This window comes from Vespa mandarinia, chromosome 1 (genome assembly GCF_050613455.1).
Source record: "Vespa mandarinia isolate Hongniang chromosome 1, ASM5061345v1, whole genome shotgun sequence".
NCBI classification, from domain to species: Eukaryota; Metazoa; Arthropoda; class Insecta; order Hymenoptera; family Vespidae; genus Vespa; species Vespa mandarinia.
Genome location: NC_140810.1, coordinates 13,664,543 through 13,677,443, shown reverse-complemented (window position 1 = coordinate 13,677,443; position 12,901 = coordinate 13,664,543). Strand labels below are relative to the sequence as shown.

At 32.6% G+C, this 12,901-nt stretch overlaps 1 protein-coding gene across 4 annotated transcripts; it reads left to right on the top strand.

Moving 5' to 3' along the window:
- The first annotated feature begins 1,473 nt into the window (after positions 1 to 1,473).
- On the top strand, positions 1,474 to 12,830 carry LOC118447727 (venom protease). 4 transcript variants are annotated; one of them, XM_085662579.1, is made up of 10 exons: positions 1,474 to 2,515; positions 7,238 to 7,755; positions 8,527 to 8,571; positions 9,080 to 9,331; positions 10,826 to 10,911; positions 11,039 to 11,124; positions 11,256 to 11,393; positions 11,511 to 11,647; positions 11,885 to 12,042; positions 12,186 to 12,830. In XM_085662579.1, the coding sequence occupies exons 2-10, from the start codon at positions 7,248 to 7,250 to the stop codon at positions 12,342 to 12,344; spliced, it is 1,569 nt and encodes a 522-aa protein (XP_085518705.1). In that variant the 5' UTR covers positions 1,474 to 2,515; positions 7,238 to 7,247; the 3' UTR covers positions 12,345 to 12,830. The 4 variants fall into 4 exon arrangements, with proteins under 4 accessions (XP_085518705.1, XP_085518709.1, XP_085518712.1 ...); XM_085662583.1 differs by lacking the exon at positions 8,527 to 8,571; XM_085662586.1 differs by lacking the exon at positions 9,080 to 9,331 and having other exon boundaries at positions 1,478 to 2,515.
- Positions 12,831 to 12,901: the final 71 nt, after the last annotated feature.

Here is a 12,901-nt window from a genome sequence, read left to right as displayed (position 1 = left end):
TGCTACGAATAGTCGTCGTAACTAATAGCCTTATGTAGTTCTATAATTGCCAGGACACAAATTGGTCATGTTAAGAAGAAGAAGAAGAAAAAAAAGAAAAGAAGTAGTAAAAAAATAAAAAATGAAAAAAGGAAAAAAAGAAAGAAAGAAAGAAAAAAGAGAATAAGGAAAAAAAAGAACTAGTTAATTCCGAAACAATAGCTATTATAATTTCGTAAGTTATTTGCGAAAGTTTCGACGATTTCGTTTCTCTTAAATGTTACAACAAAACCGGTACTGTTGACTTGAGTCATCATTTAGGACATTTATTTGTCTATTATTCAAGTATCAAATATCTTGTCGGACTTTTAAATCACATTTATATATATATATATATATATATATATATATATATATATATATATGTGCATCTGGATACGTCAAATGCATCCTACGCATACGCATTTTTCCCAATAAAATGTTCGTTCGTTTAATTCCGGCATTCTGTGGAAAATAAACTTTTGTGTAGGAACTTCCGATGGGAATTAGCAAGTACGACTTCCTAATATAATATTTCCGAGGCAAAGTTTCGAGAAATAGCTTGAAGATACCTTGTTGTTAGAGAAATTTATATAAACTATGAGTTAAAAGCGTAAATCTTATAGTCTTGTTATAACCGAGTTAACAATGTAGAAATTCGTATTTGTAACATTGATTTCTTGTTGACATTTTTTCGAGTAACGTCTTTTGTTAATAACGAACATTGCAAATAATGAACATGTATATATATATATATATATATATATATATATATATATATATATATATCATAAATCATAAGAGTATATAAAATGAATAAATTCAAGTGATTAATTGAAAATGACTTGTTCAAAGATTTCTATGATTAGCCTACTTCTTTTGATTTCATTCAAAATGATTCAGCCAACCTTATCCTCTCACATAATTTACCAATGGAGATCACAAATCCCCTCATAGTGGAAATTTCATAAAATTCTCCTTTCAATATCTACCGAGAATTTGAAAACAAGTAAAAAGGCAATCAAGTCGTACGAGTCACTGTATTAACGATTATGGATCTATAATAATAAATTGAAATGATCACTATCGATAGAGATCTCCTTTATTGGTATGTAGTGTGTTAAGAATCCGCGTTATGTCATATGATCTTAGACTTTGGATATAAGTCTGATCTCGTAACATCCATGCATTCCACAAAAATGAGTTGTCTTTCTATCTTTCTCATTTTTTTCTTTCCCTTTTTTCTACTGTCGGTGCGACCAAACCGGATGCTATCGTTCCTTGAACGAGTGTAGTCATTTTTTTTAAAGATGAGATCCTGGATCACTAAAGAGAGAAAAAAAGAATAAGTACAGAAGGATAAGAAAAAGAGGTGGTATCTCCTGATAGATTTTAAAACCAGCAGACAATTTTGTCGTGGTTCAGATCAAAGCAGAGAGACCAAGGAGACTAAGCGAGAGTCTGATGTTACTGTTGCTGGTCTTGCTGTCGTTGTTCATGGTGGGAGACATGCGAGAGAGTTTTATCGTGCGCTTACCGAAATGAAACTACACGGCTGGAGAAAGTGAGAGCCAACACGTTGTGAGTAAAGGTGGGCAACGACGAGCAACGACGAGCAACGACGAGAGTGTAGCCTTCAGTCCTGGAGTCATCCAGTCGAGAGAGGATAGAGATGGTGATGAGTCCTCGACCAAGCGCGGACCTCTCTGCCGCTGATTAGTTTGACAGATCCTTTAAGAGAAACACTTCTACTCTTTTAATATTGTTTTCTTTTCAAATTGGAATAAGAAGGAAAGATTCATCGTAAAGATGACGAAGAGAACGAAGATCAAGTTTGAGGAAGGAAAGAGAAGAAGTCTTTAAAGGTCGAGGGTCTCAAAATATCAATTTTTTCTTAGTTTCTTTTTATTTTATTTTATTTTATTTTACTTTATTTTTTATTTATTTATTATTTTTTTCATTAAAATCGTCCTATCGATCATAAATACGTGATTTTTTTTTATGTGATTGTGCGTGGGAGAGTCGAAAAAGTGTGCTTTCGGTGATTTTGATTTTTTTCCTCTATCCCTCTCTTTTTCTCACTCTTCGTTTTTTTTCCTTTTTTTTTTTCATTCAACGAAATACATAGTGTTTCTGATCAAGTCCAGTGATCTCATCGATTCGATCATTAATCGGAAATGTGGCTCGATCTTAATTAAGATCGTGTCACTTGTGTCACATATGTGTTAACTTATGATCGTGTCCAATCGAGTTAGAAGAAGAATAAGTGGTGATAGTGTTGGTGAAGAAGAAGAACAAGAAGAGGGAAGGAAACAAGAGGAAGGATTATTGTTACAAAGAAAATTTTATCTCCTTTCGTTCGATTTTCCAAGAGTATTGGATACTATAGTGACTCTAACGAGAGTGACTCTCTACTCGAAAGAGACCAAGAGAAATCCAGAAAAGGTCAGGTTCGCGTAGGCTGCACGGAAGATCGACTTCGATCTCTTCCAACTTGGTGAGTCCTCCTCGCTTTCTCAAGTCTCTGATTGTTTCTTTTCCTTTCTATCTATCTATCTATCGTTATATTTGTCCATTTATTTGTGGACAATTTTCACAAGAACAAAAAGAAATTTTTGAAAAATGTTCAAAAAATTTTAATTTAATTCATATTTGACAGCACGAGGATCGTTAAGTTCTATATTTATTCTTTATATTTCTCGTGGATTCAACTTTTTAAAAGATATTTAGAGTGAAAGTGAGATCATCTAGCTACGTTTTAATGCTTTAAAAGAAAGCCTAACGATTTGATATCTACGAAAATAACTTGGAATATCGGTGATTTTAATGCTCGAATAGGCAATTTTATTGGATCTAAGAAAAATCATCGTAAGATTTCCATTGACATCCTAAATTATTTATAATTATAGATTATAAATAATTAGATAGATTTTTAAGCTTTAAACGATATTCATGTGTATTAATTAAGAGGTGGAATCGGCCATTTAAAAGATTTTTTTATTAAAATTATTGAAAATTTCCATTCGATTGATATTTTAATCGATGAAAGTAAAGAAACGAAAATAAACGAAGATTAATTCGATCGACGATCGATTCGTCATTTTTTAAGTTTCTAGTCTCGTAGCTAGTGAAAGTATTTCCGGTATTCTCCAAAACGAAGCGCTTACGATGGTACCACATTAAAGATGCGCGTGTTTCGATGGCCGATGTATGTACACGGATTGTCTAAACGGCACTCCTCCTTTACGTAACAGAATACGAAGGGTTTTAATGGAGAAACGTGGCGCGGAAATAGAAACCAGTTTGAATCTTCCCCGATTTCGAATCGATATATAAATATACATATCGAAATATACATCGATGTATATATATATATATATATATTTATTTATTTATTTATACATACATACACATACACATATCGAACTTTCGACTTTTTTTTTATAGACTCTTTTTATAGCTCGTTTCGATGGCTAGTTATCTGGAATAGAATTGTATAATATACACATTTTTTGTGTTTGTGTGTTACTATGTGATATGTATATAACATAGATGCTATGCGATATGTATTATTTTATTCATATCGAATCATATGCATTTATCGATATTCGTAATAGTAATTATATTATAAATTTATATCTTATTTATTTGAATCAGATTTGTTAAACTTTGATTTAAATAAATTATATCTATCTATTATACATTATTTGTCTATGTTTAATATTTGATTATAATACATTCATTTTTATGTATGATTATGTTTGATTATAATGTTCTTGTTCTTTATCTGTATTAACTGATTAATATAAGTATACAAGTTGCACAAACTCGATCAAATTCAATTATCTAATTCACAACTACTCGTGATGAGAGAAAGTCATAGAGACTGGACAAAGTTATTAATGTTATCTCCTCTTTTCTCCCATTTTTTTCTTTTCTTTTTTTCTTTTCTTTTTTTTTTTTTTTTTTTTACCTTGGAAGATTATAAAAGACATTTTCCTTTTTATGAAGGCGAAAGCATAGAGTTTTTATTACCAATCTTCTTAATACAACGATCTTTATTAATCGTCGATATCTTTTTTCTCTCTCTCCCTATTTATTTTTGATTATTAATTACTTGCCAATGAGTAAGTACTTAATGACAGTAAAAGATAAACTATCAAATGCCGTGTGAAAAGAATTCGTTACACAATGGAAAGTATTCGTCACGAAGATGGTATCAACGAATTAGACCGAGAAGAAGCGTACTCTTTCAAGGCCACGAGAAAGAAGTGAAGCTCTGACATCGTGATTTCTTCGAACCGGTTCCTTTGGAGTAAAGAAACTGGCCCTCTAGAGAAGGGAAGGAATTCGAAACGATTTCGATAATGTTTAAGAGACTCGGAATATCTAAATACCGTTAAGAAAGCTAAACTATTTTCACGAAGGAGAGATAATATACCTAATGAAAAAAAGGGATAAAAAAAAAGAAAAAGAAAGAAAGATAAAGAACTTTTACTTGAAACGATTCTCACGAGATGATTATTTACGATATTAGCTTATCCTGATCAGAATATTCTCATTATTATCACGGAGAATAGAAAATGTAAAGAGGTGAAGAAAAAAAAAAGAAAAAAGATAACACAACATAAAAAATTCTTCTTACGTTCTATGAGAAAGTTTGGTGAGAATCTTAAATTTTCGTTAGTTTCATTTTGGGACAAGACAACAAGGAGACAGACGAAGACACGATTTGGGCGAAAGTGAAGGAGGCACGTTCCTCGTTGGAGAAAGTAACAGATCACGTTCTCGATGGCGGTTCGATCAGAGAATTCGGAATCCTCTTTGGAGAGATATTCGAAAAGTACATCGGTTAAAAGAAACAGAAAAGGAAAAAGAAAAAAGAAGAAAAAAAAAAGATCTGAAAATGTGAGTGTGGGGGTTGTGGCTATTTCTGGAAAGGGAAAGACGGTTGATATTATGTTAACATGTAAGTTATACGTTTACATGTTTACTGGTATAACTGTGTATGCGTGTGTGTATGTGTGTGTGTGTCTGTGCGCGCACGCACGAGCAAACGTTACCACTTATATCGAAGCTTTCACGAAGCGCCAACGAACAGCTGGAAAACGAAGAGGTGCAATTACGTGCCACGAACACGGTGTGTCCTGGTGTGGTGATACGAGTCAGAGAAGAAACTCGGTACTTTCGTTCGGTGTTGTTGTATATGCCAGTTAGAACCAGCTAGACACGGGACCGGTGAAAGTCCCGTGAGTTTCGAGCCCTCTTTGACTTTTTGCTTTTTTTGTTTATTTATTTATTCTTTTTTTTTCATTCGTTTTTTTTGGTTCTCTTTTTCTCTTTCATTTTCTCTTTTTCGTCTTTTTTTTCTTTTTTCTTTTTATTTCCTTTTTATATATTCCAGAAAAAATTATCGACGCAAAACCATTTCAATCTTTCATAAAATTAATTTATTTTCTATCTGATAGAGAGATAGATTTCTATTTCAGATGAATGATATATTTATCATTTATCATTCATCTCGTATGATCTTTTTGTTCAATTTTTATTTCAACATAATTAATTTCTATTTGATAATAAGCAAGAGAAGTTCTAAAGTTAACGTACCGTTAGTAAAATTTCAGACTAGATTGTCTTATCTTATCTCATATCCTTGTCTTTTATTCGTATTTTCTTATGTTGCACAATGAAGAATGAAAGAAAGAAAGGAAGAAAGAAACATGATTACTTGAATCTTAATATCTCTATATTTCGTTCCACTTTCCTACGACTAATATTCTTTCTATCTTCTTTAAAACAATCGATCGAATATCTTCTCCATTTATCTACACGAATACTTATAAATCTACATGTATAATATATATTACATGAATTCTATTTATGTTGGTACTTGAGAATTAGCAAACAATTATTAGTAGGTAGTTAATTTCAAACAATGTCTTTGTATTATTACGTTACTCGATTGTGTACTATTTCGATTCAATATAATTCTCGATCTTCCGTTTGAAATGCAATAGAAACTGGATCAAGAGAAAGATCTCCTTTCGCCAAATAATTTATGCTAGTGTTAAACTGTAAGAGATGCTCCGATTAAGGTAACAACGATACTGATAAGCGTTACCTACTGCATAACGATCGACTACTCTCTCTCCGCGTTCTATACCATGTCTTCTTTGATGAAAAAAGAAAAGAAAGGATAACAAAGAAGAGAAAGAGGAGGAGGAGAAGAAGAAGATGAAGGAGAGTGTCCGAGAATTGTGCTCAGCCAGTCGTAACTTCCGTCGAGCGGGTGGCACCGCGTGAACGTGAACTTCACACTGTCGTGCACGCAAGAAGTGCACTTTCACTTCTGGTGGATTCACGCGGCGAACGGAGAGCCAATGACCTACTAACACATCGAACCGAGTCAGAAGCCGGTCGATCGTACTCGACAAGGCCGTTCGATCCTGTCCCGTTCATCATCGTCACTTTTACACGAAATTCCATTGGCTTCCTCTACTCGCAAAATTACACAAAATTTCTTTTCTTCTTCTTCTTCTTCTTCCTTATTCTTATTCTTTACGGCGCCATTTTTTCTCGAACCGTTTTCTAATTTCGTTTCGCTCGCCTTCTCCGTTACGTTATTACGAGAGGGAATAATTGTTAAGTCGTTAAATTAGCCATGAACAACGCTAGTGATTAGTGTGGCTGGCACGGGTCAGGATAACATTGGCAACAACAAACGATAATCTTCTCTCGTGATTGGGACGGATGCTGACACCGGATCCAACTCCAAAGCTCTCTCTCTCTCTCTCTCTCTCTCTCTCTCTGTCTCTCTCTCTTTCTCTTTCTCTCTATCTATCTATTTGTCTTTCTTTCTCTCTTCGTTTACCAAGAAGAATGAATGTCTTTACTTTCGCTCGTTACGGCTCGAATTGTGACGCAAACCAGATTTCGCTATCTCTAAGTCCTTCGTACGAAGGAAGTATCCTTTCGTCTTCTCTATTAATTCTCGAAACTTTTCGATCGACTTTCCAACTGCATGATGACTCATTGGAAACGATTGTACGCTTTTTCTGAAAATTAATTAATATGTTTTATTCTACAAATCATGTTGAAAATTTTTTAAAGAAACGATCGATAAGTATTTTTATCAAATAACCGAGCAAAATGAATCGTTACAAAATCAAATCTTTTATAGAATTAAATTTTATATAGGATTAATTTTCTCTGTTTTCAGAAAGCAAACAATGGGGTTGGCGACGAAGTGCCATTGGTTTTTCATAGGACTGGTTCTCGTACTCTCTTCGAAGAGCCAGGCCAGCCAAGACACTGATCGTCCAAAAAAATTCCATCTTGAAAGGATCGATACCGTTATGATTCCGTTGCATACTAATACAAGTGATAATAATCGAACTACCGAACGGATTTTAAATCCAATTCGTAAACGAAGATACGTTCGTTTTCCCAGTGGTCCAGGTGGATATGTTTATGAATCTAGTGGCTCGGCTATTGGTCCAAGAAACGTTGGTACGTATCCAGCTGCACGTTTTGGACCCCAACCACAATTTTCATCACCTTGGAGGCAGTATAAGTCCCTTTGGAGAAGTCCCGTTTCTGAATACTCTAGACCGGTGATGGGTCATCGAACTCCGAGGTTGATATTCCGTGACAACGATTTTCTACCGCCTGCTGGTGGAGGAACTACGACTTTCTTTCAATCCAATCAATTGCCTGACTTTGAGGATGACGTTAGAGGTAAAACAACATTTTTCTTTGTATTAATCATTAACTGTTTCTTTCTATATGTTCCGTTACATTAATTCATTCACCGTAAAATACATTAAAATTGTATATTATTATTTTCATTCTATTTCTTTTCATATCAATTCAAAATTCTAGGTTTCTATATTGGAATATAATTCTCATAAACTTTCAAAAATCTTTTTAATTATTGTTATATCAATAATATAAAAATAAAAATATAAATAATACAAATTTCGATAATTAAATAAATTATAATTATAAAAATAATTAATTTAATAATTAAATAAATTTAAAATATAAGTAAGAAAAATTTTTCTTTCAATTTGAAATACCAAGTTTTTATGTTGAAAGAAAATTCATATAAATTTTCAAACATTGTTTTAATTATTATTACAACAATGATTTTTATTCAATGTCATTTCAATTTCAGATTCTAAGTATTTATATTGAAAAAAAATTTTTCTAGATTTTCTAATAAGTACAGATTTCCAAGGATTTGATTTCTTCGATTCTTAAAGTTAATAATTTTTTCTCAATACCATACGCCATCTTATGGTGCATACATGATGAATAATTCGAACACCTAGTTTACAATATATTCCGTAATATTGAATTATCAACAATGAAAACGTTCGAATGATAATGAAGATTTCTGTAATTTCTATTTAGAATAAAAAAATTGATCTTGGTTTACGTGAGTAAGATCAATAAATATCGTTTGATAAGAGATTACTTTAGCGTTTCATAGATCTTTTCTTTCAGATCATCGAAAGCAAACGTTAGAAGATTATCCCAGACTGGAAACAGGTAGGGTTCATAGTTTGTAATAAAATCATTTCACGGTTCATCGAATTAGTTAGATATAGTGTCGATTAAAAAAAAAAAAGAAGAAAGAAAATGAAAAGGAAAAGAAATGAACAATTTGCGCTTGGTAATTAATTGTTTAGAGAGAAGCGAAAGTAGCATCGGTTGTTTGACAATTTCCGGCTTTGTGTCTATCGAACGATTTCTTCGTTATCCTGTCACGTAGCCTAACACGTTCATTGTGAACTCTCTTATGAGGAATGTAATAACACACAGGCTTTACGCTAGGTAGCTTTTAAAAGAGAGTCGTATTCACGAAATCTTACGCAGATTCACAGAGTCTAGACTTGGAGTAATCGAACGATCGACGATCAAATTGGTTGCTTTATTTTTTCTCAATGTATTTACTAGATAGAGGGATGATCGGAGAGAGAGAAAGAGAGAGAGAGAGAGAAAGAAAGAAAAAGAGAGAGAGAGAGAAAGAGAGAAAAGTTTCCAATATTTTGTGCAGAATCGCGTCAAGAGAAAAGACCGCTTTGGAAGGGCGACGATACTTTGTGCTCCGACGGACGAACCTGTGAATTTTTTCTAATGTGCTGGATGTCCGCTGGCTTATTGGACGGCAGTTGCGGTGGCATTATGTTCGCTTGTTGTCACCGAAAAGATCCTAAAGCTATCTCCGATTCTAACTTCCTCGAGACGCCTCGAGATCAATCTCAACTGCTTCCGCTGGATACGTACACGGACGCTACCAATGACGATCGTAAGTCCTTCTCCCCATAAAAAAGCATGCCACCAACTTCATCGTATCTCTTAGGCTTCGGTAAAAAAAGGAATAAAAAAAATTCAATTAAGATCATTCGAGCACTTTGATCTCAAGCACATTCATTATTCTTTCCCCTTCGCCCTTTTTTTACTTTTACTTTTTCTATTTTTATTTCTCTTATTTCCCATTAATTTCTTCTTTTATTGTTGATCATAACTCATCGATCATATCGATCGATTCTCTTCGAATAATAAATGATTCTTTTTTTCGATTTTCACTCTACGTTGTATACTCATGTATCTATTCGTTCTATTCTAATTTCTTCTTTCTCTCTTTCTTTATATCGTACGTATCTATCTATGTGTGCATGCATGTATGTATGTATGTATGTACATTTGATTCTTCTTCTTCGTTCACTTTTTTTATCGTTGAATCTTCTATCCTCCGACAATTATAGAATAATGTTAATTTGCATGTTTTTCGTTGGTCAAGTTTATACTTACGTGCATACCTGAATACGTGCACCTTTTACTTCTATTCACTTTCTCCTTCTTCCACTTTCGATCGACTCGTCGATATTCTTTCATTTGAAAAGAGGCCACTTTGAAAACGAGTTCCGACAAGCTGAAGTTTTATCGACGTTTCTAATCCTAATCACTCGTTCTTTACTGGTTCACTGTTTTGTCAGAATAAAATATTGAGTTTGTGTGAACGAGCTCATATCGTTGATCGTTCGAAAAAATAAAGGAATTAGAAACCGAGATTCAATTGAAGCCGTCGATTCGTTCTATCTTACGAGTCAAGTAATAACAATATAATAATAGTAACAACATAATAATAATAATAATAATAATAATAATAATAATAATAATAATAATAATAATAATAATAATAATAATAGTTTACCGCGAACATAGTAAATTATATTCTTTACACAATCGTCGATCATGTTCATTGTAAAACACGATATCGATTTTCTAATCGTAGGATCGTTAAATCAATGAACCATTGAAAGTTGAAATCGAATAGTTTTTGCATGCCTTTTGGATGTATTATACCAATGAAGATCTTTAAAAACAAAAGGGAAACTTTCTGCGGAATTTACTCCAAGTCTAATTCGGTGATACTAATATTGCAATTAGGCTCTTGCTCGTAGATACATAAATACGTAAGAATTAATTTCGCGTAAAAATTCTAAAAAAAGAAAAAGAAAAGAAAAAAGTACGTAAAAGTACGAAAATAACTTTTTTTAAAATAAATAAATCTTTCAAAAATATATAATTAATAGAAATGATTGTATAACATATTAAATTTATCTGTGTACTTTTGTATGAATGTATATTTATGTACAATATATTTATTCTAAAAAAGAGTTTATATTTCATAGGATTAATTTAGTACAAAAAAATGTGTGTGTGTGTGTGTGTGTGTGTAAGAGAGAGAGATTATTATGTCTTTATGTAGGGGAAAAAAATAGAATTAAAATTTCAGATTGCGGTATACCAGTTTCGAAGCAAACAGCTCAAAGAAGAATCGTTGGTGGTGACGAAGCTGGCTTTGGAAGTTTTCCTTGGCAGGTCAGCTTTAAAAAACACGATAAATACTTTCCTTTTATTACCAACAGATATTACTGTGTTTGAAAATTAAAAATTAAAAAAAAAAGAAGAGAAAAAGGAAAAATAAATAATATTCTTTTTTATTTAGGCTTATATACGAATAGGATCCAGTAGATGTGGTGGTACATTAGTCAATCGGTACCATGTTGTAACAGCTGGTCATTGCGTAGCCAAGTGAGTGAAAAGAACAGAACCTACGTCAAATAGATAAAATCAAATTGACATTTTGATACTAATCATTTATATATATATATATATTTTTTTTTCTTTTCTTCCCTTCTTTTTTTTTATATTACGTTTATCAGAGCTTCGGCACGTCAGGTACAAGTTACCCTTGGAGATTACGTGGTCAATTCAGCGAGCGAATCACTACCTGCTTACACTTTTGGTGTCCGAGAGATTCGAGTTCATCCTTATTTTAAATTCACACCACAAGCTGATAGGTAAATACCAAATCAGTAATCCCAAAAAAGTCCGTAATCTTTCCGTTCATTTTTTTTGCTTCTTGTTTCTCTTTTCTTTTTTTTTTTTTTTTTTTTTAATCATCTACTTGTTCTCAGATTCGACGTAGCAGTGCTCAGATTAGATCGACCGGTTCATTACATGCCACACATTTCGCCAATTTGCCTGCCAGAGAAAAACGAAGACTTTTTAGGTCAATACGGTTGGGCTGCTGGATGGGGTGCTCTTCAAGCTGGTAGACCATACCGATATCATTATCGTTGTTATTAAGTCCATCTTTTACTTTAAGGAAGACAATAACATCTCTCATTTACATAGGTTGTTTCTAATACATGGACCATATATATATATATATATATATATATATATATATATATATATATATATTTGATCGTACATTTTAGGAACAACCTGTACAACGAATGAACTAACTTATTCCTTTTAGAAACAAAATCCTTATTGAACATTTTAGGTTCGAGGTTACGGCCAAAGACACTTCAAGCAGTTGATGTACCAGTGATAGACAATCGCATTTGTGAAAGGTGGCATCGTTCGAATGGTATCAACGTGGTCATCTATGATGAGATGATGTGTGCTGGGTATCGTAGTGGTGGTAAAGATTCCTGCCAAGTGAGTGAATTCATATATATATATATATATATGAGTAAATTGATAAATATATATATACAATTTATTATATATATATATAAAATCAGATAACCCATTCCTTATTTAATTGAATTGAATTTTTATATTTTGGAATATTTTATCAGGGAGACAGTGGAGGTCCTTTAATGTTGGAGAAAACAGGAAGATGGTACCTCATAGGAATCGTATCAGCTGGTTACTCCTGTGCTCAACCAGGACAACCAGGGATTTATCATCGTGTAGCAAAAACAGTCGATTGGATAACTTACGTTATTAATTCGTAGCATCAACATGGATTCAATTGTTTTTCTATCGTTGTTATTTTTTGTGTGCATCATGAACTTTGCATGACACAAAGTTCTTGAATGAAGATCGAGAATTTATTCGCAAAGGAAATCTGTCTTCGAAATCCAAGAACCTCAAACGTTCAGTAATAAAAGAAGACAATAAGTTTGTTCGTCAAAGACACTCATAGGAATGATCCATTATCTATTTCCTTTACGTGATACGCGTTGAGATTTATGTTTACGATTATAATCTCAGCCATTTTTTTAACGAGAATTATTGTAAATATTCGAAGGAGTTATAAATAACACAGCATTAATTTAAGTTAATTTTTGAAGGCACTCGAAGTCAAGATTAATCGAGATTAATCGTGTTTATTCGATTACGCGTTATATCAATTGTACGGGTGTGATATTTGTTTTGTAATAACGCTTAATAAATCTTCTTTTTCTTTTGTGTATATATATATATATATATATATATATATATATATATTCCTTTTTATTTTTATTATTTTTTGATATCCAATCAATTAAATATCTTACGCAAAGATTAA

What these genes read in the sequence shown, in the direction of transcription:
- LOC118447727 (XM_085662579.1), top strand. Translation starts at nt 7,248, where the DNA reads ATGGGGTTGGCGACGAAGTGCCATTGGTTTTTCATAGGACTGGTTCTC. An exon ending in TTGGAAGTTTTCCTTGGCAG is followed by an intron (nt 10,912 to 11,038) that starts GTCAGCTTTAAA and finishes TTTTTTATTTAG; the next exon opens with GCTTATATACGAATAGGATC. An exon ending in ATGGGGTGCTCTTCAAGCTG is followed by an intron (nt 11,648 to 11,884) that starts GTAGACCATACC and finishes TGAACATTTTAG; the next exon opens with GTTCGAGGTTACGGCCAAAG.